General features: G+C 47.8%; 1 protein-coding gene across 9 annotated transcripts in view; it reads left to right on the forward strand.

The window, feature by feature from the left end:
* Nucleotides 1–22962, forward strand: part of LOC140901721 (uncharacterized) — a 49623-nt gene that overhangs the window by 16368 nt on the left and 10293 nt on the right. For 3 of the 9 annotated variants that reach the window (XR_012155942.2, XM_073321058.2, XM_073321057.2), the window contains exons 2-3: nucleotides 3704–4272; nucleotides 10986–11068. Coding sequence is in view for 5 of the 9 variants with exons in the window: in XM_073321058.2 (XP_073177159.1) it covers nucleotides 3725–4272; nucleotides 10986–11068 (631 nt within the window). In the remaining 4 variants the exon portion in view is untranslated. Of the gene's footprint in view, nucleotides 1–3703; nucleotides 4273–10985; nucleotides 11069–14768; nucleotides 14896–22962 lie in introns of those variants that run through there. The other 6 variants (XM_078849888.1, XM_078849889.1, XM_073321061.2 and 3 more) reach the window with 4 other exon arrangements.

The raw sequence follows: 22962 nt of genomic DNA on the forward strand, positions 1-22962 counted from the left end.
TGGAGGAGTAAGCAGCCCTATAGGCAGTTGTGGATCTCACACAAGTTTGCAATCAGAGGCACAGAGAAGTGCAATGGCTTACCCAAGGTCACCCAGCAGGCCCGTGGCAGAGCCAGGAAAAGTCCCCGTCCAGTGCTCTCTCCACGTAGTTGCTGGGTGATTCTGAAGTGCTGCAGCCCTCTCCTGTACTTTTTGTTACAGTGGAATGGGAATAATGGTCATGCTTTCAAATGTCTCTCTCCTTCCCCACCTTCTCCTTCTGCCACTGTTTCCAGCTCCACCTCCCCTTCTTGTCCATCCCCTGCAGCCCTCTCTTAGCACTGTAGGAGCCAGTTGCTGTCTCCTGTCCTAGGCTGCTGCACGCACTTATTACAGGCAGCAGCAGCATACGGTATGGCATATGCCACCTTGGTGATGTAGCCTGAGCTGCACATTGAGCTGGGTCCCTCACTGCTACTTCCAGCTGGGCCCCCTGACCCTGGTCCAGCCATGCCCTAGCTCCGCCCAGTCTGCCCCTCCTCCAAACATGTCCCCTCCCCTATACACTCTGCCCTGCCCCTCCATACCATACACATGTAACATGTACCTTTACACTATTCATATTTTGGATGAATCAGAGCCACCCAGAGGATTCAGGGGGTCTGGGGTCTTCAGCGGAGGGGGTCCTTCCACTCCAGGACTTTGGGGCACTTCGCCGAAGACATGGAGCGGAAGGACCTCCGCCGCCGAAGACCCGAAGCAAAAGAAGTGACGGCGGGTCTTCGGCGGTGGGTCCTTCACTCCGGGTGTGTTCAGTGGCACTGAAGAACCTGCTGCCGAAGTGCCGCTGAAAATTCTCCTGGGGGGCCCCTGAAAACTCTCGTGGGGGGGCCCAGGGCAAATTGCCCCTCTTGCTTCTCCCCCCCGGGACGGCCCTGCAGATGATCTACAAATTTGTGTTACCTTCAGCTCCCTCCCCACCCCAATTTCAGGTGTTTGGTGGTGCCCCAAATGGTTTTCCATTGATAGTTTTGGAGGGAGCAAGACCGATCACTTGAGCCTTGCGTTATCTTGCAGCTGACTAGTAAGAAGTGACGACTCCCTCTTGGGTGGATGGGCCAATCCTCTCGGTGATTGATTTTTTCCATTCTGAGTCCATGAAGTAGATTTTCAATATAAATGCTTTGTTCCTTACATGTGACCCATACTTTGATCTCTGTCATTATGAGTCTTGACCAGTTATGAGTTTTCTGTACACACCTCACATCCTCCAAGAGATGTGTTTGCTGTGATGGCAGGTATCAGGTGAGAGCTGCTGTCAAAGACCAAGTCACCCTTTTCTAAGGGATCTCTGTGTCACTGTCTGACCCCCGTAGGCCAAGGAGAGGACAACTTTCTACTAATGGCCTTTAGGACGGCTGCTGAGTTCACTGCAGTGCCCCTCATCCCCTCTCCATTTCTCTTCTCGGAGTGCTGTCTGGGATGCTGCCCCGCTTCCTCTTCCCCAGGCCCCCCCGTATCTACCCCATGTGCCAGGCTGCTGGCAGCCCCCAGTGAGAGGCAATCCAGCCCATCAAACTGGTGCCAAACTGCTGGGCCTCAGGCCTTCTGGGGTGCACCTCTGTGAGTCCAATTGCCCCCTTCCCAAGGTGTGCTACAGGGCATGTCCTTCTAGTGTGTCAGGGCTCAATCCTCTGGCTGAGGCCTTGGGGCACTTTCTTCCTCTCTTGGGGTACCAGCTGAAAGAGCCAACTGTTGGAAAACAAGGGTAAATAAAGGAATGAAAGAAAAGAAATGCGGGGGAAACGTGGACAGATCCCATCCGGATATTGGCCCCTCTTACTTCTGGAGGCTCTGGGAGCGTCTGAGTCCTGTGCAGAGTTTACTGGCTCTCCAGCGCAAGTTTCAGCCTGCTCCCCCTTTGAGCTCCGGGGATCCCCACCCTCCCTCGGTGAAGGCCAGAGCCCCGAATGCTGCCAGCCCTCTCTTTGCGGCTGGAGATGCTCCACAGACTGTTCCCTTCCTAGCGTTGCTCCCCTCTGAGTAGAGTAGGTCTCTCCTGTTAACTCCTGCTCCAGTCATAGCATGGTTTGCAGGTGTGGAGGGGCTGGGCCAGTCCAGACTAAAGCAGCAGTTTTACCCCTTCTATGCCAGCGTGGGGTTTATATAGCCCTTCGCAGGCACCCAGACCCAGGGAATGGCCCTCTATCAGTCCCATGCCTGATGTGGTGGGGCGACCCACTGGCAACATTGCCTTTGAGAGTGCTGCTCTCTCCTGCTCCCACTCCATCCCCTCCCCCTTTACTGTCACCATAATGCCTGTCACCTTCACTTCCTGAGGGATGACTCCTGGAAGGTGTGTTTTGTTATATATTTCCCTACCCCGCCCCCCCTCCAGGATCCGTTGTGCACCCTCTGTCATTCACCTCTGTCTCAGGAGATAAGGCGGGTCCTGGGGCACGGGTGATTCTATGCTGGAGATCCATCATCACTGAAGGAGTGGCAGCCTTGACCCTCCTTGAAGGTTGCCGGGATGCTGATGTGCACCAGAGGAGAACTGGGGCTTGACTGAGTCCATGGACCATTTGGCCCACACGGTGTCACTGTAAAGCCTGCTCTGCATGGCTGCCAATTGCTGCTGGTGGTGTTGCACCCGTAAGTCTCTGTAACACTGTCTCCAGTGACTCGAGAGCATGAGGGCCAGCCTCAGGCAGAGTGGTAAGAAGCAGGGCACAAACCCCAGATTGGTTGTGAGGTCGATATGTAGATTTCACCAACCAAGTATCCAGTGTAAACGCTTCAGGCACTGTAACAGCATTAACATGGAATCACAGACAGTCCCCTTGGGTCATCCCGTAGATCTCCCCACGCAGGTGACCCAGCCTTTGTGACAGATGGTCCCTTCCACCAGGGGTTCTGAACCTTTTTCTTTCTGAGGCCCCCCCAACATGCTATAAAAACTCCACAGGCCACATGGGCCACAATAACTGGTTTTCTGCATTTAAAAGCCAGGTCTGGTGTTAGGGGGTAGCGAGCAGGGCAACTGCCTGGGGTCCCATGCCACAGGGCCCCCACAAAGCTACATTGGTTAGGCTTCAGCCCCGGGTGGTGGGGCTCAGGGCCCTGGACTTCAGCCCCATGCACTGGGACTTCAGCTTTCTGCCCTGGGCCTCAGCGAGTCTAATGCTGGCAGCCCCCCTGAAACCTGCTCATGGCCCTCCAGGGGGCCTCAGACCCCTGGTTGAGAACCATTGCCTTACACCACAAATCACAGCAATGTTCAGGTTACTGTCAGTCCCAAAGGACCAGTCACTTACTTAGATCAGTTGATTCTTAGATCTCACAACAAAGACCACACTTGTAGCCAGTCCTGTAGTAACCTGTATTAAGCCCTGGTCTATGCTAGGACTTTAGGTCGAATTTAGCAGCGTTAAATCGATGTAAACCTGCACCCGTCCACACGATGAAGCCCTTTATTTCGACTTAAAGGGCTCTTAAAATCGATTTCCTTACTCCACCCCTGACAAGTGGATTAGCGCTTAAATCGGCCTTGCCGGGTCGAATTTGGGGTACTGTGGACACAATTAGACGGTATTGGCCTCCGAGAGCTATCCCAGAGTGCTCCATTGTGACCGCTCTGGACAGCACTCTCAACTCAGATGCACTGGCCAGGTAGACAGGAAAAGAACCGTGAACTTTTTAATCTCATTTCCTGTTTGGCCAGCATGGCAAGCTGCAGGTGACCATGATGGAGTCCCAGAATCGCAAAAGAGCTCCAGCATGGACTGAACGGGAGGTACGGGATCTGATCGCTGTATGGGGAGAAGAATCCGTGCTATCAGAACTCCATTCCAGTTTTCGAAATGCCAAAACCTTTGTCAAAATCTCCCAGGGCATGAAGGACAGAGGCCATAACAGGGACCCGAAGCAGTGCCACGTGAAACTTAAGGAGCTGAGGCAAGCCTACCAGAAAACCAGAGAGGCGAACGGCCGCTCCGGGTCAGAGCCCCAAACATGCCGCTTCTATGATGAGCTGCATGCCATTTTAGGGGGTTCAGCCACCACTACCCCAGATGTGTTGTTTGACTCCTTCAATGGAGATGGAGGCAACACGGAAGCAGGTTTTGGGGATGAAGATGATGAGGAGGTTGTAGATAGCTCACAGCAAGCAAGCGGAGAAACCGGTTTTGCCGACAGCCAGGAACTGTTTCTCACCCTGGACCTGGAGCCAGTACCCCCCCAAACCCACCCAAGGCTGCTTCCTGGACCCGGCAGGCGGAGAAGGGACCTCTGGTGCGTGTACCTTTTAAAATACTATACATGGTTTAAAAGCAAGCATGTGAAAGGATTACTTTGCCCTGGCATTCGCGGCTCTCCTGGATGTACTCCCAAAGCATTTGCAAAAGGTTTCTGGGGAGGGCAGCCTTATTGCGTCCTCCATGGTAGGACACTTTACCACTCCAGGCCAGTAACACGTACTCAGGAATCATTGTACAACAAAGCATTGCAGTGTATGTTTGCTGGTGTTCAAACAACATCCGTTCTTTATCTCTCTGTGTTATCCTCAGGAGAGTGAGATATCATTCATGGTCACCTGGTTGAAATAGGGTGCTTTTCTTCAAGGGACACTCAGAGGAGCCCATTCCTGCTGGGCTGTTTACCTGTGGCTGAACAGAAATGTTCCCCACTGTTAGCCACGGGGAGGGGGGAGGTTTGAGGGGGTAGCCACTCGGTAGGGGGAGGCAAAATGCGACCTTGTAACGAAAGCGCATGTGCTATGTATGTACAGTTAACAGCAAGGTTTACCCTGAAAGAGTGTAGCCACTGTTTTATAAAATGTCTTTTTAAATACCGCTGTCCCTTTTTTTTTCTCCACCAGCTGCATGTGTTTCAATGATCACAGGATCTTCTCCTTCCCAGAGGCTAGTGAAGATTAGAAAGAAAAAAAACGCACTCGTGATGAAATGTTCTCTGAGCTCATGCTGTCCTCCCACACTGACAGAGCACAGACGAATGCGTGGAGGCAAATAATGTCAGAGTGCAGGAAAGTACAAAATGACAGGGAGGAGAGGTGGTGGGCTGAAGAGAGTAAGTGGTGGGCTGAAGAGAGTAAGTGGTGGGCTGAAGACAGGGCTGAAGCGCAAATGTGGCGGCAGCGTGATGAGAGGAGGCAGGATTCAGTGCTGAGGCTGCTGGAGGACCAAACCAGTATGCTCCAGTGTATGGCTGAGCTGCAACAAAGGCAGCTGGAGCACAGACTGCCACTACAGCACCTGTGTAACCAACACCCTCCTCCCCAAGTTCCATAGCCTCCACACCCAGATGCCCAAGAACACGGTGGGGGGGCCACCGGCCAACCAGCCACTCTGCCACAGAGGATTGCCCAAAAAAAGAAGGCTGGCATTCAATAAATTTTAAAGTTGTAAACTTTTAAAGTGCTGTTTGGCATTTTCCTTCCCTCCTCCACCACCCCTCCTGGGCTACCTTGGTAGTCATCCCCCTATTTGTGTGATGAATGAATAAAGAATGCATGAATGTGAAGCAACAATGACTTTATTGCCTCTGCAAGCAATGATTAAAGGGAGGAGGGGAGGGTGGTTAGCTTGCAGGGAAGTAGAGTGAACCAAGGGGCGGTGGGTTTCATCAAGGAGAAACAAAGAGAACTTTCACACCGTAGCCTGGCCAGTCATGAAACTGGTTTTCAAAGCTTCTTTGATGCGTACCGTGCCCTCCTGTGCTCTTCTAACTGTCCTGGTGTCTGGCTGCGCATAACCAGCAGCCAGGCGATTTGCCTCAACCTCCCACGCTGCCATAAACGTCTCCCCCTTACTCTCACAGATATTGTGGAGCACACAGCAAGCAGTAATAACAGTGGGAATATTGGTTTCGCTGAGGTCTAAGCGAGTCAGTAAACTGCGCCAGCGCGCCTTTAAACGTCCAAATGCACGTTCTACCACCATTCTGCACTTGCTCAGCCTGTAGTTGAACAGCTCCTGACTACTGTCCAGGCTGCCTGTGTACGGCTTCATGAGCCATGGCATTAAGGGGTAGGCTGGGTCCCCAAGGATACATACAGGCATTTCAACATTCCCAACCGTTATTTTCTGGTCTGGGAATAAAGTCCCTTCCTGCAGCTTTTGAAACAGACCAGAGTTCCTGAAGATGCAAGCGTCATGTACCTTTCCCGGCCATCCCACGGTGATGTTCGTGAAACGTCCGTTGTGATCCACCAGAGCTTGCAGCACTATTGAAAAGTACCCCTTGCGGTTTATGTACTCGCCGGCTTGGTGCTCTGGTGCCAAGATAGGGATATGGGTTCCGTCTATAGCCCCACCACAGTTAGGGAATCCCATTGCAGCAAAGCCATCCACTATGACCTGCACATTTCCCAGGGTCACTACCCTTGATATCAGCAGATCTTTGATTGCGTGGGCTACTTGCATCACAGCAGCCCCAACAGTAGACTTGCCCTCTCCAAATTGATTCCCAACTGACTGGTAGCTGTCTGGCGTTGCAAGCTTCCACAGGGCTATCGCCACTCGCTTCTCAACTGTGAGGGCTGCTCTCATCTTGGTATTCATGCGCTTCAGGGCAGGGGAAAGCAAGTCACAAAGTTCCATGAAAGTGCCCCTATGCATGCGAAAGTTTCGCAGCCACTGGGAATCATTCCAGACCTGCAACACTATGCGGTCCCACCAGTCTGTGCTTGTTTCCCGAGCCCAAAATTGGCGTTCCACAGCATGAACCTGCCCCATTAGCACCATGATGCATGCATTGGCAGGGCCCATGCTTTCAGAGAAATCTGTGTCTGTGTCCTGATCACTCACTTGACCGCGCTGACATCGCCTCCTCGCCCGGTATCACTCTGCCAGGTTCTGGTGCTGCATATACTGCTGGATAATGCGTTTGGTGTTTAATGTGCCAAAGTGAGCTGAGCGGCCTCCATGCTTGCCTTGGTATGGCGTCCGCACAGAAAAAAGGCGCGGAACGATTGTCTGCCGTTGCTCTGACGGAGGGAGGGGCGACTGACAACATGGTTTACCGGGTTGGCTTCAGGGAGCTAAAATCAACAAAGGGGGTGGCTTTACATCAAGGAGTATTTCAGGCAGGACTTCACGGAGGGTTCCAATAAGAAATGGTGCACCTAAGTTATTGTTCTCATTGGAACAATGAGGTTAGTCTGGCCTCTGATTGATACATGGCTAGATTTACCTCGCTGCACCTTCTCTGTGAGTGACTGCAGTGTGACCTAGAGGAATGAGTCCCCTAGACAGGGGAGGGGAGGAAGCAAATGAGTACAAAACAAATCTGGTCTATTTCTTATTTTGATCCACTCCATCTATCTTTTACATCTTTGGCTGGCAGCAGACGGTGCAGAAGGACTGCATGCCATCCACATCTCATGGCTGCCCGGCAGAAGATGATGCAATAGGACTGCTAGCAATCCATATCGCCTGCCTGCTCACCATAAGACGGTTCAATAGGACTGACTGCAGGACTAAAGACAATGACCTGGTCGAGTCACTCCAGATTTAGTCCCTGCGCCCATGTCTGCCCAGGCGCTCCTGGCCGACGTGGCCAGGAGCACCTCGGACATGACGAGGACGGCTACCAGTCGTACTGTACCGTCTGCTGCCACAAGGCAAGGGGTTGATGCTGCTGTGTAGCAATGCAGTACCACGTCTGCCAGCACCCAGGAGACATACGGTGACAGTGAGCTGAGCGGGCTCCATGCTTGCCGTGGTATGGCATCTGCACAAGTAACTCAGGAAAAAAGGCGCGAAACGATTGTCTTCCCTTGCTTTCACGGAGGGAGGGAGGGAATGGGGGCCTGACAATATGTACCCAGAACCACCCGTGACAATGTTTTAGCCCCATCAGGCATTGGGATCTCAACCCAGAATTCCAATGGGCAGCGGAGACTGCGGGAACTGTGGGATAGCTACCCACAGTGCAACACTCCGGAAGTCGACGCTAGCCTCGGTACTGTGGAAGCACTCCGCTGAGTTAATGCACTTAATGCACTTAGAGCATTTTCTGTGGGGACACACACATACTCGAATATATAAAACCGATTTCTAAAATAACGACTTCTATAAATTCGACCTGATTTCGTAGTGTAGACATACCCTAAGATTTGTTTAAAAGGAAATGAGAGTTGTTTACAGAGTTAAAGCAGGTAATCATATAGATGCAGAAGAGTTACAGTCTTAAATTTCGAAAGGTAATAGAAGCTTCTATAATAAGCAAGTTCTATATATTCTTTAGAACTAACCCAGGCTAAGCAGCTGGGGATCTCTTGCTTATGCCTTGAAACTTTGCCCCTGGGAGTCCAAGCAGCATACAGATAATCAGTTCCTTCTACATGAGTTTTTTTATCCCCTTCCTGCCATGTGCTCTGAGCTGCAAACTCAGCTAAGGGGAAGTCAAGAGCACAACAGTCTTTTGCCGTCTTTAACATCCCATAATGCTCTGTCTGCTGTTGATGGACCTTTCCTCCCAGGCAGGGTGTAATCCATTTTGTTGCCAACCAGCACTTCACGTAGGTAGAGTCTCTCTCCTGTCTGGTGATTGACAGAGCCACAGAGGCTCACAATGCAACTAGTCAGATATTAACCGAGGCAGCAACTCACAAGTATTCCATAAAGTCTAAACACATTCTTATAACCCTAATGCCTGTTTTAACAATACTAACACAGGTGAGCCAGACTGATTCCAGCTCTGCGTTTGTCCATGTTCAGTTAAGACATGGGGGCTTTTGCAAGAGCTAACACTTTATCTGCCAGTGTCACAGGCAGGATGGGCAGGGATGGTGTCTCTAGCCTCTGTTTGCCAGAAGCTGGTACGGGTGTCAGGGGATGGATCACTTGATGATTACTTGTTCTGTTCATTCCCTCTGGGGGACCTGGCATTGGCCACTGAGCTAGATGGACCATTGGTCTGATGCAGTGGGATGTTCTTGTGTTCAGTCTCTATCAGGAGTATCTACTCATTTGGACTCACTGGGGAGTCACAGAAAGAAACAAGGTGTGCTGAGGCAAGAAGATCGAGGGATGTGATTGTCCCCTCTATTCGACTTTGGTGAGGGCTCATCTGGAGTACTGTGTCCAGTTTTGGGCCCCACACTACAAGAAGGATGTGAAAAATTGGAAAGCGTCCAGTGGAGGGCAACAAAAATGATTAGGGGACTGGAAACATGACTTCTGAGGAGAGGCTGAGGGAACTGGGATTGTTTAGTCTGCAGAAGAAAAGCATGAGGTGGGGTTTGATAGCTGCTTTCAACTACCTGAAAGGGGGTTCCAAAGAGGATGGATCTAGACTGTTCTCAGTGGTAGCAGATGACAGAACAAGGAGTAATGGTCTCAAGTTGCAGTAGGGAAGGTTTAAGTTGGAGATTAGGAAAACCTTTTTCACTAGGAGGGTGGTGAAACACTGGAATGGGTTACCTAGGGAGGTGATGGAATCTCTTTCCTTTGAGGTTTTTAATGTCAGGCTTGACAAAGCCCTGGCTGGGAGGATTTAGTTGGGGATTGGCCCTGCTTTGAGCAGGGGGTTGGACTAGATGATCTCCTGAGGTCCCTTCCAACCCTGATATTCTATGATTCTATGAAGAAGTCCCAGTCTCAGAGCCCCTGGGGTCACACTTGCCAAAAGCTAAAACAAGGCCTCATCCCATGAAAGGGGGCACTCCCAGAAGAGACTGTACAAAGGCTGGAGCATCAAACAACTTTGTCCCCAAGGCAGCTGTCTCAGGTTTACAATGAGAGGGAGAATCCCCCAAAGTGACTCCTTTGGTTCATAGAATCATAGAACTGGAAGGGACCTTGACAGGTCATCTAGTCCAGTCACCTGCACTCAAGGCAGACTAAGTATTATCTAGACCAGTGCTACCCAAAGTGGTGGTCTGCGGACCGGTGCCAATCTGCGTGCAATTGGGGGAAAAAAAATTGCTGGTCCCCCACATCGGATAGCTTGAGAAGCACTGATCTAGACCATCACTGACAGGTGTTTGACCAGCGTGCTCTTAAAAATCCCCAATGATGGCGATTCCACAACCTCCCTAGGCAATTTATTCCAGTGCTTAACCACTCTGACAGGAAGTTTTTCCTATTGTCCAATTTAAGCCACCCTTGCTGCAATTTAAGGCCATTGCTTCTTGTCCTATCCTCAGAGGTTAATAAGAACAATTTTTCTCCCTCCTCCTTGTAACAACCTTTTATGTACTTGAAAACTGTGATCATGTCCTCTCTGTCTTCTTTTCCCCAGACTGAACAAACCCAATTTTTTTCAATCTTCCCTCTTCGATCATGTTTTCTAGACCTTTAATCACTTTTTGTTGCTCTTTTCTGGACTTTCTCCAATTTGTCCACGTCTTTCCTGAAATGTGGCGCCCAGAACTGGACACAATATTCCAGTTGAGGCCTACTCAGTGTGGAGTAGAGAAGAAGAATTACTTCTCATGTCTTGCTTACAACACTCCTACTAATACATCCCAGAATGATGTTTGCTTTTTTTGTAACACTGTTGACTCATATTTAGCTTGTGGTCCACTATGACCACCAGATCCCTTTCCGCAGTACTCCTTCCAAGGCAGTTATTTCCCATTTTGTATGTGTGCAACTGATTGTTCCTTCCTAAGTGGAGTACTTTGTATTTGTCCTTATTGAATTTCATCCTATTTACTTCAGACCGTTTCTCCAGTTTGTTCAGATCATTTTGAATTTTAATCCTATCCCCCAAAGCACTTGAAACCACTCCGAGCTTGGTATCGTCCGCAAACTTTATAAGTGTAACACACTCTGTTACTGGGAGGGTTTGACCATGTCTCAGGGTTACACCCTGGTGGGAGGGAGCTAGGCCTGAACTGGAATAAGGTCACTCTGTGCTTCACAGTGTGGTAGAAACTAGAATGTCCATTAGCAGGGAAAAATCCAAGGGGAATCGGCTTGTGGAATGGACAAAAGCTCCATCTGAATTCTTTCACATAGATCTTCTTACCCTCGCAGGCTACAGAATAACATCTGCGTTTCACTCCAGATCATCCCATCCTCCCAGGGAGAAGGAAATGGCTGCAATGGAGCTGGCTCAGGTAACGGATTATCAGGGAGCTGGTGGTGGGTTCTGCTTGGAGGGAGAGGAGCAGTAAATGCATAGGAAGTTGGGAGCTGCTAGAGGTGGTGGGAGGCAGGAAATATCTAGGGTGGAGAAAAGGAGGGGACAGGATGTGACAAACCTGCTGAGACTTGTGTAATCTAGGTTGCAATGGGTTGTCACCCCCAGGGTGCAGTCTTGGGGGCTTCTGGGAACCGCTGTGCCCTCTAACCCTCAAGCTGGGCTGGCCCTTCTCACACTGCTTTGCTGGAGATGCAGCCAGCCTCTCTAGGCCCTGTTATCACCCAACACAACAGCAGCTGGCGCCATATACCCAACTAAGCTACCTGAGTGCGTTACCTAAGCCACTCAAGGACAGATAGAAGACAACAGCCAATTTCCCAGCTCCCCAACTTTGCACACCTGCTGTAGTATAAATCCAGAATTATACCATCTTATAGTTCACAGGGATCTGTATAATGTAAGCTCATTAATATAGTTCGCCTTCCCCTGGATATGGGAAAGATATGTAGAACAAGCTTGTGCTAACCAAGCTGAGATTTTCCCCAGACACTTCACTCAAAATACACAGATTAAGATAAAGCATAAAACAAGTTTATTAACTACAGAAAGATAGATTTTAAGTGATAACAAACAGATCAAAGCAGATTACTTAGCAAATAACCAAAAATTCAAACTAAGCCCAACATACTAGATGGATAGAATTTGGATTAGCAATTTCTCACCCTGACTGATGATACAAGCAGTCCATCAAGTTTCAATACACAAGCTAGAAATCCCTTTACCCTGGGACCAGCACTTCCCCCAGTTCAGTCTTTGTTCCTCAGATGTTTCCAGTTCTCTTGTGTGGGGAATGAGGCCAAGAGATGATGTCACACCCAACCTTGTGGCTTTTCCATATGTCAGGAACCCTTTGTTCCAAACTCAATTCCTAGTCCACTTTGTGGAAAAATACAGATACCAAAATGGAGTTCAGTGTCATGTGATCTGGTCACATGACCTAGCATACCCTGCTGAGTCATGGTAGCCATGATTCATAGGCTGGCTGAAACATTCACAGGAAGGCTAAGGTCTTCCATGGTCCATTGTCTTTGTTGATGAGCCATCACCACTGTCTTGCTTCTTCATTGTTGTACCTTAAAGGCTAGTTGTGGGTGTTACCCAGAGTAAGCACATTTGAAATACAGATACAGAGTCAATATCCATAACTTCAGATACAAAGATGATACAGGCACACAAATAGGATAATCCTATTCAGCAAATCGTAACTTTTCCAATAACACTGCACATGACGCATCTTGCACAAAATGCATCATAATTATGTCCAAATCATACTATAATCCTACCACTATGCTGAATATGGGGTGTAGTGTCAGATAGGGCGTAATTTCAAGGCACAGGAGTTGGGAATGGAACTTCCCCTCTTTGTGGAACAGGAAATAACCCTCCAGCCAGGGCTGAAAAAACTTCCCAGATTCCCAGTGCTGGAACCTGAATCTACTGACACTTCATTAGTTACCACCACCCCCAGTCTGTGTGGCAACTGCAACCTTTATCAGTGATGGTTTTCTACAGTAAATCCTCACTTAACGTTGTAGTTATGTTCCTGAAAAATGCAACTTTAAGTGAAATGGTGTTAAACTAATCCAATTTTCCCATAAGATTTAATGTAAATGCCGGGAGTTAGGTTCCAAGGAAATTTTTTTGGGGCAGACAAAAGGCATTATGTACAGCTGTTTGGCAGCGCTTAGGACTTTCTGGGAAGGAGAGGGAGGAGTGGAGACACAGCGCTTCCCCGCTCCTCCCTGTCCCTCTCAGAAAGTCCTAAGTGCCACCAAACAGCTGTTTGGTGGTGGGGGAAGCGCTGGGAAGGATGGGGAGGAGGCGGAGAAGAGGAACTTATGCATTGCTCTCCTGTAAAGTCGCTGCTCTTCCTCAAAATCTTACATGCAGTGCACAGAGCAGGCAGCCAAACGATGGTATAAGGGAGCATTGCACAACTTTAAACGAGCATGTTCCCTAATTGAGCAGCGACGTAACTTTGAAACAACGTTAAGTGGGAGGACGTTAAGTGAGGAGTTACTGTATTCTCTTCTAGGTCATTGATAAGAATGTTAAATAGCAGAGGGCCAAGAACCAATCCTTGCGGGAACCCGCTAGAAATAAATCCATTCGACCATGATTCCCCCTTTACAATCACAGTTTTTAATCTATTTAATGTATGCCGTTTTTATTATGTATCATTCTAGTTTTCTAGTCAAAATATTGTGCTGAACGAAGTCATATACCTTACAGAAGTATATTACATCAATACTATTAGCTGCAACGAAACTTTTTATCTTATCCAATAATGATACCTTTATTAATGGGTACTAATTATATTACCCTCCTTTAATTCTTTATTAATGAAATCCAGTATCGGCTGATCAGACTTGCCCAGTATCGATGTCAGACTAACACTCTTATAATTAGCTGGGTCATCTCTTTTACACTTTTTAAATATTGGCACAGCATTAGCTTTATTCCCAGTCTTCTGGAATTTCCCCAGTGTTCCAAGTCCTAATTTAAAATCAACATTAACAATCCACCATGCTCCTCCACCAGGTCTTTTAAAACTTTTGGATACAAGTTATCTGGACCCGCTGATTTAAACATGTCTAACTTTAATAGCTACTGTTTAACGTCCTCATGAGTTATTGTTGGAATGGAAAGAATGTCGTCGTCAACATCTTATGATATGAGTACATCATCTGCTTTTCTCCAAATCCAGGAGAGAAATATTTATTGAACACTTTTACCTCTTCTGCGTTATTTTTGATAATTCTGCCATTTCCATCTATTTACCACTACCATTGTTAGGATTAATTTTGTACTTTAAAAGCTTCCTTCTTATTTTATTGATTGGTCATTGATTTGCTGATAGCTTCCCTTATCAATTTTCTACAATTCTGACCTAACTTTTATAGATTCATAGATATTAAGGTCAGAAGGGACCATTATGATCATCTAGTCTGACCTCCTGCACAACGCAGGCCACCGAATCTCACCCACTAACTCCTGCAATAAACCTCTCACCTATGTCTGAGCTACCGAAGTCCTCAAATCATGGTTTAAAGACTTCGAGGTGCAGAGAATCTTCCAGCAAGTGACCCGTGCCCCATGCTACAGAGGAAGGTGAAAAACCCACAGGGACTCTTCCAATCTGCCTTGTAGGAAAATTCCTTCCCGACCCCAAATATGGCGATCAGCTGAACCCTGAGCATGTGGGCAAGATTCACCAGCCAGATACCCAGGAAAGAATTCTGTGTAGTAACTCAGATCCCACCACTTTTCTTTACTATTGACATCCCCTTTCTTCCATATATTTTATTTGGAGAGTGTTGGGATTCCTAACAGGGAGCCACCAGCAGTGTCCATAGATAGTCCCATCTCCTATATCAAGCTCTGGCTAGTAGGTATGTGATAAATGTGAAGACCCTGCCTCTGTCTGTCAGCTGGCAGACACAAAGGTTCTTTCTTTCTACCCTCTGATGCCTCCTGGTTGCTGTAAGCAAGGTGGGGTGGGACTGTTAACATGTGCCTCCCAGACCTTCCATTTACCTGGTCCTGCTGTTCCATGAATAGTGGGGCTGTCACTGGGGTAGCAGGTACTGAGTGTTGGACTCTTGCTCTTTCAGGGGCCGGTGACTTTCGAGGAGGTGGCTGTGGATTTCACCAGGGAAGAGGGGGCTCTGCTGGACCCCACTCAGAGATCCCTCTACAGGGATGTCATGCAGGAGAACTATGAGTCAGTGGTCTTGCTGGGTAAGGAGTCCTGTCCCCTCGGTTATTCGAAGCTGTGGGGTCTCTAAAGAACCTGAGTAGTAGTAACTTTATACCTTTATTCATCCTACAAGTTTTGACAAGTTTCCTTGCCCCCTTTTTTGCCTTATCCCCCACTCACTAGTATAATTTTTGGACATGTGCCTTTTTGGTGCCATCAGTCATTTTAAAATTGCATTTAATGTATCCTTATTGGATACATTAATAACTATAGCTTTCATGCCTTCCTCATTTTAAGAAGAAAATATGTTGCCTGTAGAATTCTAAGTTAAGTAAATAGGTGTATGACTCTGTTACGATGCTGGTTCTGGTGGGACCCAACTGAGAGTGCCAATTCAGGACAAATTGCTTAAAGCAGGGCAGTTACAGCCCAAGGCTGGGGTTTTCCCACCTCTAAGGCAAACCAAACCAAACTAGCCAGACAGAAAGGACTTTGGTTTTACCCCACTGGCTAACAACAAGTCACACAAGCAATTTCCTTAGACACTCCAGTTTCCCAGTATTGTGACAGATTTCTGTCAGCAGTCTGTCTGAGCCGTCGGGTGATCAGGCTGAGGCCACAGAATCGTTAAGGGAGGAGATGACGGAACACATCAGGTGTCTAAATTTTTAAACTTTATTGATAAAATTTAAGGTCAGGCTTGACAAAGCCCTGGCTGGGATGATTTAACTGGGAATTGGTCCTGCTTTGAGCAGGGGGTTGGACTAGATGACCTTCTGGGGTCCCTTCCAACCCTGATATTCTATGATTCTATGATAAAATAATAAAATAACAGCGGAGAGTGCTGGAAATGCTTCTATGTTACTCGAAGGAAGGAAGAGTTAGTGCCCCAAGCCCTAACCCACTTTCATACTCACATACGCCCGACCCAAAGCTGGCCAAGCCTGGGTTTAACGTAAGAAGAAGAGTGGGGGAAGGGTGGACAGGAGTGCTGTCCTGGGGCCAGGTCATCCAAGGATTCGCTGTGATCTCCAAGTTGCTCCAGCTCTCAAGAGGGTTTTAAGTCCTGGGCTCCTTGTGCGGGGTGCTTCGTTCAGGGACCTCTGCTCCTGGTGCCCTCTGTGTCAGTCCAAACCAGCTTTCCATGGTGTCTTCAGCTTTCTCAAAACACCCTCGCTCCAGGGATGCAAGGCTCAATGCCCCTTCTTGCTCTCTCGCCGGTGTTTTCAATCTCTTCAGTCTTAGACCTTGTTTTCTTCTTTCCTGGCCTCGCTGCCTTGTAGGTCTGTGCAGTTGGGGTTTTCTTTCTCATGGCTGCTTGGGCACATTCACGCCCCTGTCTTTCTTGGCTGTCAGCCAAGTCTTGGCTGTGAGCAGCGTCGTTGGGCTGGGGCCAGTGTCATATCATTGGACTGAGCTTGCTAGCTGCAGTGTTGTGTTAACCCGTTCTCTTCTCTCTTTCTCCTTCCCCCTTTGGCCTCTTGCAGCCTGCAAAAGAATCTTCCACTCCCCACTCACACCTTTGACCATCCCCAAAATGCTTTGCGATGCTTGCAACAGTGTTAGCAACATGCAGTGCTGATCTGCCTTCCCCATGGGAATCCCTGAGGTTGTGACAGTATCACCACCAGAGCCACTCATTGTGGGGATAAATGGTTATGAAAACCAATACCCCAGTAAAAGAAAAAAGGTTCTCTAGATCTCAAAGGGCCAAGCCTCAGACCCAGGTCTATATACAAATCAGATCTTACTCACAAATCATGCTGTTGCCAATCCTTTAGAATCTAAAATCTAAAGATTTATTTATAAAAGGAAAAAGATATAGATGAGAGCAAGAATTGGTTAAATGAAATTAATTACATACATAATAGCAAAGTTCTTAGTTCAGGCTTGTAGCAGTGATGGAATAAACTGCAGGTTAAAATCAAGTCTCGGAGGACATCCACAGCTGGGATGGATCATCAGTCCTTTGTGTAGAGCTTCCATTTGTAGCAAAGTCCCTCCAGAGGTAAGAAGCAGGATTGAAGACAAGATGGAGGAGCTGCAGCAGCTTTTTATAGTCTCTTGCCATGTGGTCATTCTTTCTTTGTCCCAAGACAAGCTGTCCATCACATGGCCTGGAAAAACCTCAAGAGTTCTGTTCATACACCTGTCCCTGCATACCTTGCTGCTTCACAAGGTGTATCTGCCTTCTCTCAACGGGTTAGTTGTAAAGCTGGTGGTCCTTAATGGGCCACCCAGCAGGCTGGGCAGAGCTGACCCCAACTTGTCTGGGGTGTCACCCAGAAGCATAGCATAAGTTTGAAATACAGACAGTATAGAGCCAATATTCATAACTTCAACTACAATTTGATTCACATATATAGACAGTATAAACATAACCAGCAAATCATAATTTTCCCACAGACACCTCACACAACAACCTTTGTACCATATTTTCTGCAAATATATAACAGTGGTTGCAATAGTGATCTGTACAGTTACTGATTCTGTCAATAACATCACAGACTTATGCATAGCTTGTGTGACAGTCAGATGAGCTCCTCTTTTGATAGAAGAATGTATAATGCTGCCATTTGGGACCCCATGGGTGAGGGGAGGAGAAGAGGGGGAGTAGATCATTTTTGGGTGCCAGGACTTGGGGAGGGTGTGTGCAGGATTAGAGCTAAGAAGCAGCAGGGAGGGATGAGGTAGTGAGAGATGGGGAGAACATAAGAACAGCCATACTGGGTCAGCCCAGAGGTCCATGAAGCCCAGTATCCTGTCTTCTGACAGTGGCCAATGGCAGGTGCCCCAAAGGGAATGAACAGACAGGTTATCATCAAGTGATCTATGCCCTGTCACCCAATCCCAGTTTCTGGCAAACAGAGGCTAGGGACACCATTCCTGCCCATCCTGGCTAATAGGGGGGGAACACAAGAAGCTCCCAAGGTGCTGGGAGGTGGTGCCGGCTGAGCGTAATGGGAAGAAGGGGAGGGGAGTGTGGAGAAAGAGCACCCGGGAGGTGGCCTGGGTGCATCAGTGGGAGGGAGGAGAGTTTGGGATCTAGAGCTGTGGGGGATCCCAGACCTTTAACCCCAAATCCTTACCCAAGCCTTGTTGCTTTAGACCCTACACTCCAGTTTTATTTCTGTTCAGTTTCTCTTCATTATACATTTTTTCCTTAAAAACATCTAAGCAAGGAGATTCTGCCACCTCCTAGGTAACCCATTCCAGTGCTTCACCACCCTCCCAGTGAAAACATTTTTCCTAATATCCAACCTAGACCTCCCCCACTGCAACTTGAGACCACTGCTCCTTGTTCTGTCATCTGTTACAACTGAGAACAGTCTAGATCCATCGTCTTTGGAACCCCCTTTCAGGTTGTTGAAAACAGCTATCAAATCCCCCCTCATTCTTCTCTTCAGCAGACTAAACAATCCCAGTTCTTCCTGCTCCCAAAAACATAACGAGTCCATGTATGCTTCCCAGTTCCCTCAGCCTCTCCTCATAAATCATGTGCTCCAGCCCCCTAATAATTTTTGTTGCCCTCTGCTGGACTCTTTCCAATTTTTCCACATCCTTCTTGTAGTGTGGGGCCCAAAACTGGACACAGTACTCCAAATAAGGCCTCACCAATGCCGAATAGAGGGGAACGATCTCATCCCTTGATCTGCTGGCAATGCTCCTACTTATACAGCTCAAAATGCTGTTAGCCTTCTTGGCAACAAGGGCACACTGTTGACTCATCCAGCTTCTTGTTCACTGTAACCCCTACATCCTTTTCCGCAGAACTGCTGCCTAGCCATTCGGTCCCTAGTCTGTAGCACTGCATGGGATTCTTCCGTCCTAAATGCAGGACTCTGCACTTGTCCTTGTTGAACCTCATCAGATTTCTTTTGGCCCAATCCTCTAATTTGTCTGGGTCTCTCTGCATCCTATCCCTGCCTTCCAGCGTATCTACCACTCCTCCCAGTTTACTGTCATCTGCAAACTTGCTGAGGGTGCAATCCACGCCATCTTCCAGATCATTTATGAAGATATTGAACAAAACCGGCCTGAGGACCGACCCTTGGGGCACTCCGCTTGATACCGGCTGCCAACTAGACATGGAGCTATTGATCACTACCCGTTGAGCCCGACAATCTAGCCAGATTTCTATCCATCTTATAGTCCATTCATCCACCCCATACTACTTTAACTTGCTGGCAAGAATACTTTGGGAGCTGTATCGAAAGCTTTGCTAAAGGCAAGGAATAACACGTCCACTGCTTTTCCCCTCATCCACAGAGCCAGTTATCTCGTCATAAAGGCAATTAGATTAGTCAGGCATGACTTGCCCTTGGTGAATGCATGTTGACTGTTCCTGATCACTTTCCTCTCCTCAAAGTGCTTCAAAATTGATTCCTTGAGGACCTGCTCCATGATTTTTCCAGGGACTGAGGTGAGGCTGACTGGCCTGTAGTTCCCCGGATCCTCCTCCTTCCCTTTTTTAAAGATGGGCACTACATTATCCTTTTTCCAGAACCTCCCCTGATCGCCATTAGGTTTCAAAGACCATGGCCAATGGCTCTGCAATCACATCCGCCAACTCCTTTAGCACCGTCCGATGCCGTGCATCCGGTCCCATGGAGTTGCGCTCGTCCAGCTCCTTGCCCCTCCATGCATGTTCCGAGGTAATAAGCAATACTCTGATAATGACATTTTACCTCTAGCATGTATAAAATTGCCCACAAGACATGAGACTAGGTCATAGATCATAAAATCACATCAGAGTCAACAGGAGTGAGCGTTTGGAGAGTGTGTTCTCCCCCACCCACCCATCTTTCCCCCATCTGCAGCAGCTGCAAGCTGTCTTCCCTCCAGGCTCCTTAGATCTTTGAACCTGTTCCTCCCGAGGTTGCGTGGCCCAGTTCTTCTTTCTTACATTCTCCTTTTCCGGAATAATTAGAGGCTGTTGCTCCTGAATTTTATTGTTTAATTACCCAGCCTTCTCCACACACTGGGGGAGTTTAATTGTCCTTCCCATTACACCTTAGTCACTGTGCCTGCCCCATGAGGCATTGCAAACCCTTCCCAAATCACCCTGCGGCCAGGTGCTTGGTGGGATAGCTACCACAATGCACTGCTCTCTTTGCTGTTGCAAGAGCTGCTAATGTGGATGCGCTCCACCCTCACGAGGAGCACAGGGTGGGGACACAACCGCAGTTTAATTTCAGCGCTTTAATAAAAGTGGTATGATTTGTGCAGAAACTTGCCAGTGTAGACGTTCCCGAAGGCAATTCAAAAGTCTCTCACACCACAAGTTCCAACAGTCTGACTGGCTGAATCTTTCAGTCAGGATCCCTCCCCAGTCCAGTGCTGCTTCCTTTGTTCTTTATTCCCCAAAATGTGCTTTTGCGATGTCACAGTTCTGGGGTAGCTAAGCTTTAGACCTGCCTCTATGGTCTGCTTAAGGAATGCCCTCTCAAGTATCAGGCCTCTAGCCAGCCCCTCTCTATGGGTAGGGACCCACATGCCTCTACTTTTTGATCAGGGTTTGAGGATTGCAGCTTGTCCTCCACTGTGTTCACTGGACTAATGTCCAGTTCTTGTGCTTCGCTTTCTCTCCAAGGGCTGTGAGCAGTTGGTGTGTGATAGAGGTAGGAATTTTGGAGATACTTGTAGGATGCCAATACACACCTCAGTTTCCCTCTGTTATTGGTATTGCTATGATTATAAAGAGCAGGAGACATGAGGTGTTTTGTCACGTAACTGTCATGGGGTGATATGAATGGGTCATTAAGGACTGGCTGGGACCAACCTACATCAATGGAATACCCGACAGAGACAAGGGAATAATTTTCACCTGTCCATGGGAGGATTTCCGCTTGGCTGAGTGAAGCATACATGGACTTGTTATGTTTTTGGGAGCAGGAAGAACTGGGCTCGCAGATGCAGGGAGCTCTACTGGAGTGAAGACAAATGGACAGGCACAGTGAAAGGAAACCAAAATGTTTTCTACAGCAGCATGGCTCAAGGGCAGTGGCCAGTATAGACTATATTGTCTTCTTTGCTTCCCAGTGCTAATCTAAGGACTTTCCAATGGTGTGTTTTGGTTGACTAATAAACCCTGCTGTGTTTTATGTCTGCCCAGTGTCACAGCAAAAACTTGACAGGTTTCAGAGTAACAGCCGTGTTAGTCTGTATTCGCAAAAAGAAAAGGAGTACTTGTGGCACCTTAGAGACTAACCAATTTATTTGAGCATGAGCTTTCGTGAGCTACAGCTCACTTCATCGGATGCATGCCGTGGAAACTGCAGCAGACTTTATTTATATACAGAGAATATGAAAAAATACCTCCTCCCACCCCACTGTCCTGCTGGTAATAGCTTATCTAAAGTGATCATCAGGTGGGCCATTTCCAGCACAACCTGAGAAAACCTGGATTTGTGCTGGAAATGGCCCACCTGATGATCACTTTAGATAAGCTATTACCAGCAGGACAGTGGGGTGGGAGGAGGTATTTTTTCATATTCTCTGTGTATAAATAAAGTCTGCTGCAGTTTCCACGGCATGCATCCGATGAAGTGAGCTGTAGCTCACGAAAGCTCATGCTCAAATAAATTGGTTAGTCTCTAAGGTGCCACAAGTACTCCTTTTCTTTTAGCAAAAACTTGCTGAGGTGCATTGAAGCATGCGTGAGGAACAGTCTCTGAACAGCAGTGTGGTTCAGCTGGACCTGCTGGGCAGAGCTCACAGGTTGGAATAGGAGTGTTGAAGCCATAGGCTTAGTCTCAGGTGTTGAAGCTACATGGCCCATCCTTGTGAAAGAGTGGGACGCCTTGGAGGTCTAGTGCACTCAAGGGGCACCTCCCAAGGACTGTTTAAAAGCCAGGGCATTGCACAGGTCCTGTGGATCCATGACAATGTGCCAGAGGTTAACCCTTATGGGGAAAAGATATAAAACAAGAAAATGATCTAAATTCATATTTACCATTGCCCCCTCCTCAGCCCTCATGGGAATCCCTGTTCGGTTCCAAAGTGTATTAGAACCTTCCTTAAAGGCTTACCTCTTAGTTATCAGGTCATGTCAGTTTTGTTAGAGGGCTTTCCCTTCACCCTCCCACTTCCCTGGTTCTTGTCACGTAGACAGGAAGAAGCAAAAGACCAGAAGTCGGGAAGTGCAGATAATGCAATGTTTATTGGGGTTAGTTTCCAAGCAAGCATATTCCGAAGCCTTTCACACTAGTCGAGCTTATCTCTGTATGCTGATAGTCTGTTCCCCAGTGTTCCCTCCCCAGCTCCGACGCTGCAGAGCATTTACCTAGCATCCCCCTTGCCAGCTCTGACGCCGCAGAGCCTTGCCTGTGTCCCTGTTCCCGTTTCACCCCTTAACACACATGATTCCAATTTCCCTTCCCCCTCCTGATTGACCCCAGTTTATATAGTAATATTCTCAGCTATATCTTAACCAATCATTTTACTGAAATTTAACAAACCAGTTCTAACATAGTGTAACATAATTCTCTAACCAATTATATCCCACTACCCTAATTAACTTACACCTAGCAACGTTAATTATACAGCTGACAGAAACAATTAGAGAACCAGACTGATTAATAATGTAAAAGTGGTGGCCATAAATATAAAACAATACAGAAATGAGGGTTTCACAACCATTGATAAGTGATTTCTTGCCAGACAGGATGCTATCAAACTAAGTTTTCTTTAATCATCTTAAGATCTGTTTCTTTATCTGGTGGTGATGGGCACTGTCCAGACAGGATCGTCTTCCTAACAGCCCAATACAACCTTATTTCAATGTGACTGGTTTGGGATGTGAGGATGTGACCCTACGCTTCCCAGCTTATGGCTGCCCCTGCTGTTTAGCCAAAGGCCTTAGCCTAACAACAATGCCTCAGACTATCCTAGTGAGAGAAGGCCCATACATAGGCAGAGTGTGATTTTTATTCTTTGTTTTTATACCCCTGTAACTAGCTAAGTGATTAAAAATACAGTAACTCCTCACTTAATGTTGTAGTTATGTTCCTGAAAAATGCAACTTTAAGTGAAACGATGTTAAGCGAATCCAATTTCCCCATAAGAATTAATGTAAATGGGGGGGTTAGGTTCCAGGGAATTTTTTT

This window comes from Lepidochelys kempii, chromosome 22 (assembly GCF_965140285.1).
Source record: "Lepidochelys kempii isolate rLepKem1 chromosome 22, rLepKem1.hap1, whole genome shotgun sequence".
Taxonomy (NCBI): Eukaryota; Metazoa; Chordata; order Testudines; family Cheloniidae; genus Lepidochelys; species Lepidochelys kempii.